Genomic DNA, 5,324 nt, shown 5'->3' with positions numbered 1-5,324 from the left:
CGAGATTGCTCACCTGAGGGATAACTTTCATGGCAGAGATTGGCTGGCTGAGAATACCAGTAGGAGCAGCAGCAATGGTGCCACTAGGAATTAGCGATCTAAGGACATCCGTTTTCTTCTCCTGCTCGCTTGCAATGCCCGATTTTTCGGGTGCTTCTACCACGGATGGTTTGACATAGACAACAGGTGGGGGAGCTGGAGCCGGCTCTTCCAATGATGGGTAAGTAAAGTCCACTGAAACAATGATACAAATGGAAGATGCTAAGTATTAAGAGGCATATACTATATACTTCTTATGGGCTATATATACAGGGCCAGTTTGGTGTACTGGTTAAGGCACTGGGATAAAAACCAGGAGTCTGTGAGTTTTTGTCCTACCTTAGGCATAAAGCCTTAGGTGACTTTGAGCCAGTTACTCTCTCTCAGCCATAGGAAGCAGTAGTCAAGCCACTTTCAAAATCTTACTGACAAAACTGCAGGGCCTAGCCTTTGAGTCAAAACCACACACAAACTAACACCTACACAAAGTAATATATGCTGTAGTGCTACCTACAGATCTATCTGCACGGACCTGGCCATTAATTAAAAGGCAAGGTCTACATACTGTGCTAAACTGTGTTTTGGTTTAACCATCGTTTGTTGCAGAAGCCCGGTAGGTTCACACAACACGCAGGAACCTAAACTGCAGCTTCTCAACTTCGGTGACTGAATTCCCACAAACTATGAAACCCAGTGTTGCTGAACTATATTCCCTGTAAGTCGAGGACTACCTGTGATTGTCCTTTGGATTGCAGAACTGATTAAAAACCGCCCAGATTACAAAAAAAAAGAGAGAGCCTTGTCTACTTACAAGAGACAGTAATGTTCTCCTTCGGGCTACGTATGGGCAAAGTCACTTTGGCGTTGGTTGTATACTGAGGGTAGCACAGCAGCCAGTTCTCGTATCCTCCATCTAGGACCAAAGGCTCATTCTGTAGCACAGCTTTACATTCCCACTGGAAAAGGCAAAATAGATTTGACCACATGCAAGAGGAGGCCCAAGCACTGGGCTGAACGACAGAGGTGTAAAACCTTTCCCCAATTAAATTTCTCGCAACAAATATTTGTTGATGTGAAAGCGAGGGACAACGCAAAATTGCAGTTACTCTGACATCCTCAGGGAACACTTTGAATAAATACATATTGCTCAGAACCAACGCATTAAAATACCAGTTCCGCTTTGCAACAGATCTTGCTGTAAATGCATAAAGGCAGATCATTTTGGGCTGGGTTTTAACTCATCTGTTCTTTTTCCTGTATCAACATATGAAAATAGGGGTATCACCACCCCCCTCTCATTCATTCATATAATCTACTTAAAGGCATATGAGGAAGCTAAGAGCCATGATCTTTTTGCATTCAATGAAAAAGAAGATGCCATGTTATAAAGTCTAGAATCCATCAGTCACTTCCTGTCAGGCTCGAACAACTGGACCCGCGTGTGTGGAGTTCAAACTAGCTACTTCATTATTGCATGCCTATTTTACAGGAATCTCCCCAGACTGGCAGCTTTCCCTTAGGAAAGACCAGATAAGCCCCAAAAGGATGTGTGTGTGTGTATGTGTGTGTGTGTGTGTGTGAGACCTTGGCCTCTTGTGTTTACATAATGAGTCTAGGCCAGGGGTAGACAACCTTGGCTCTTTTATGACTCGTGGACTTCAACTCCCAGAATTCCTGAGCCAGCATGACTCAGCTTGGAAACCTCTCCCTTTCCCCTCAGCATGCCTGCCTCAGGAATTCTGGGAGTTGAAGTCCACGAGTCATAAAAGAGCCAAGGTTGCCTACCCCTGGTCTAGGCTAATTCCCTGCTTGAACCCTCCTGCCAACTGAGACAGTTGTTCTCCCACACTTCCCCTCTCGACTATATAATCACGACTGGGCTCCTCATATATCAAGCTAAGTATCCAACTATAAATCGGAACTTGCCTACCTTGAAAAGTGCATCTTTGAGACTCCTCAAAGTTGTGCCTACTTGTAGATCCTTTGCTGAACTGAACCAGTCCAGCAAGACAACATAGTCAACTTGGCCCCTCTCTTTCCATGGCTCCCTGGAAGGGTCTGGCAGTTTAGCTTCAATCCAGTTAGCGGTGACTCTGAAGTTTGAGACGGGTCACAAAGTAGAAAACAAGAAAACAAGGTACAGTTTGGCCAGTCATCAGACACAGAGCAATGAATGCGGCTCAAGAATTTCCTTGGCGTTCTGAATCAAGAACAACGGGTTTGCTTGAATGACCGTGGATTCACTTAATGACTGCAGCGATTTACTTAACAACTGCCACAAACAAAGGTCGGAAAATCTGGTCGGCTGCATGGGTGACCTGCTTTATGACCACTACGATCTACAACCATAATAGAAAGCTCCATTACGGTTGTAAGTCGAGAACTATCTGTACCGCTATCTATATGAATGCAACTCGAGGGTTTCTTTGGCGTTCTGAATATATGCATTTACTACTAGTTGACCATCACCATAGAGCCGTGGTGTCACAGTGGTTAGAAGGCAGTACTGCAGGCTACTTCTGCCCACCGCTAGCAGTTCAATTCTCACCAGCTCAAGGTCGACTCAGCCTTCCATCCTTCCGAGGTCAGTAAAATGAGGACCCAGATTGTTGGGGGCAAGTTGCCGACTCTGCAAACCGCTTAGAGAGGGCCGTAAAGCACTACGAAGCGGTATATAAGTCTAAGTGCTATTGCTATCGCCACATCACACGGCCAAAAGTTCCACGGGCTAATTAAGCTTTTTTTTTTAAAAAAAAGAAAACATTTAAAACTACTATTTGTACTTTAAACCTTTTATGATGGCCAAGCAAAGTAATGATCCCTGTTCACATTTCTTTTATTCTTTGCTCGATCCCTGGTAAGCTGTTTAGCACTCTGCAGCCTTAAGGTCTAAGAGAAAAGTTTGTTCCATACCCAGGATTGATAGCTTCTTCTGGAACAGAAACAGAATTTATAATACAGGATTCCTGGTAATCCTTTAAGCACCGGGCATCCATGATCATAACTTTGATGCTTTTATCCATCATCATTGTAAACAGCTTCTCAGCAGTGACTGTTCCTTTAAGAGACAAAAAATCATTTAACAAAAAACTAATCAAAGAAGGCAGACATTTTCAATCGAATATTTTGAAAACTGCTAGATCTAAGCTTTTGCAATGAGTTATGAATTTCCTCCCTGAAAGAAACGTATAATTTTACTTATAATATGACTCAGCATTCATCTTGGCAACAGTCACTCGTTTTCCACTGGAGAAAATAACAATTAAAACGGGCTACAAATTTATACGATTGGCAAGGACAAATAATTAAACACTATGAACTGAACATGGGGTTGGAACTGAACAGGAGTTCTGACAATTATACGGTATTTGTTTTGTATCTCAAAGTTTTCCACCCTGAATTTTCAGCAGCTTGTACATCATCAAACCTTGTGGGTATCTACAGGGAGATAAAAAAAAACCCAACAAAAAAAAAACAACAAAAAAAAACCAAAATAGGAGTGTTGAACTTTCAACAGGTTTGGTAAGCTTCTATTACTTTTTTTTTTTTAAAAAAAAATCCAAGTTTCAAAAAAAGCCCTCTCTGAAAATAGGCCAAAACGTTCGTTCCCTCCATTCTTCCACTACTGTAATCATCATGCTTTTTACTGCCATGCAAAAAAGAAATAAAGAAATGAGTTTCTCTCATCACCCAGGTAGTAGACGTTGTGTGCTCCTGACCACTTACACAGGTGAGCCACTATGAATGGCAGAAGAAACCTCTTAAGCAGACATTTTGAGAGCACATGGTGATTTTCTCCTGTTTTCCGTGGGTGTATGGAAATCAAAATTATTGCTGCTATAGCAAAATAGCTCTCTGAGGGTTAATCTTGTGAAAGAGATCTCTGTCTAAATCAGAGGACCCCAACCTTTTGGATATCAGGGACCGGTTCCGTGGACAGAGGTTTTTCCGCGGACCGGAGGAGGCGTGGTTTTATGGTGCTGCCTGCATCCCGCGGATGGGGCTTTGCTTGTTTGTGCGGACCGGTTGCTGGCATGCCGCAGCCCGGTACTGGTCCACGGACCTGGGGTTGGGGACCTCTGGTCTAAATCACAAAGAGATGGATATTTCCTTCAACAAGGGAAGTCACCAATTTTTAGGGGCTTGTTGTTATTAGTTGCGAAGTCATGTCCGACCCATCGCGACCCCACGGACAACGTTCCTCCAGGCCTTGCTGTCCTCTACCATCTTCTGGAGTCCATTTAAGCTATCATTTAGGGGCTATCAGAGATCAAAGATGTTTCTCTGAAATACTATATGTCTCTGGACATCTTCTATTTGTGCTCCCTACTTTTTAGGGATTGATGAAGGAACGATGCTTACCGGTTTCAGAAGAATCCTTCTTGTCAGCCCCATTTTTCTTGTCTCCGTTGACCTGCATTATTTCAGCATTAAAAATAGGTTTTAGAATGTAAGAAAAGAGGCATCGTAAGAGGAGTTTTTCCAGACTTATTGTTATGCCACCCACCTCCTGACAGCGACTCCATTAATTGGGTCTTCACCCTCAGGAAGATGTGAAGACTGAGACTCTAACACAAGGAGCCAAATGAAAGGGGTAACTAGTAAGAACTAGTACAACTAGTAAGAAAATAAGGAGGTGGATCTAGAGCAGGTTTTTTTCCCCCTGGTAGTTTGCAAAAGACTAGATTTTGTTTTTATCTTTTTCTCCGTCTTGCAAACACCCTGTTCCTTAAACAAACTGAGGAAACACTATAAATCAACCTTATGTCGTTTGCATCAAAGTATTTCTAGCATAATGCAACGTAACTAATGTCATATTTGAATTCTGTTGGAAAAAGTTCCTGTCCGGACAGGATACTTACTGTAGGCTTTCCCTTGCGTGAATGTAAAGTATCTAGCTAACTGGCATTAAACTCTTTGTAAAGCATCTATGCACTGGGCAACAGAATTCATCGTCTGACTTCAACAGTAAATAGAGTTGACATGGCGGCTTTAATAAAGACGGGGATTAAACATCATGTGGCATTTTCCAACTAATGATGTTCTGGCATATATATATATATATATATATCATGTGGCATTTTCCAAAGAGTAAAACTGCAGTATGGCAGTTGAAAATGTCAAGGTGTTCACAATCAGACCGATCTGTCTGAACTCCCTATAATTACTCCCTTGACTCTGCTGGCAAAGAGGGGAAGAGAACCTGTGGCTCAGTGGCTAAATCACTGCCTAGTATGTATAACTTCCCAGGTTCGAATCCCATAAAAAGGGTATGGCTAACTGAT

The 5,324-nt window shown here is 42.5% G+C and overlaps 1 protein-coding gene across 1 annotated transcript in view; it reads right to left on the bottom strand.

The window, feature by feature from the left end:
- The window catches only part of USP8 (ubiquitin specific peptidase 8), a 17,491-nt gene that overhangs the window by 8,037 nt on the left and 4,130 nt on the right, over positions 1–5,324 (bottom strand). Inside the window, exons 5-9 of the mRNA XM_015822748.1 lie at positions 4,402–4,453; positions 2,953–3,097; positions 1,970–2,132; positions 851–995; positions 14–234 (exon numbers count right to left, since the gene is read on the bottom strand). Of these exons, the coding sequence (XP_015678234.1) occupies positions 14–234; positions 851–995; positions 1,970–2,132; positions 2,953–3,097; positions 4,402–4,453 (726 nt within the window). The remainder of the gene's footprint in view (positions 1–13; positions 235–850; positions 996–1,969; positions 2,133–2,952; positions 3,098–4,401; positions 4,454–5,324) is intronic.

This window comes from Protobothrops mucrosquamatus, unplaced genomic scaffold (genome assembly GCF_001527695.2).
Source record: "Protobothrops mucrosquamatus isolate PMUCROS unplaced genomic scaffold, P.Mucros_1.0 scaffold1662, whole genome shotgun sequence".
Classification (NCBI taxonomy): Eukaryota; Metazoa; Chordata; class Lepidosauria; order Squamata; family Viperidae; genus Protobothrops; species Protobothrops mucrosquamatus.
This window is presented reverse-complemented; position numbering and strand designations above follow the sequence as displayed.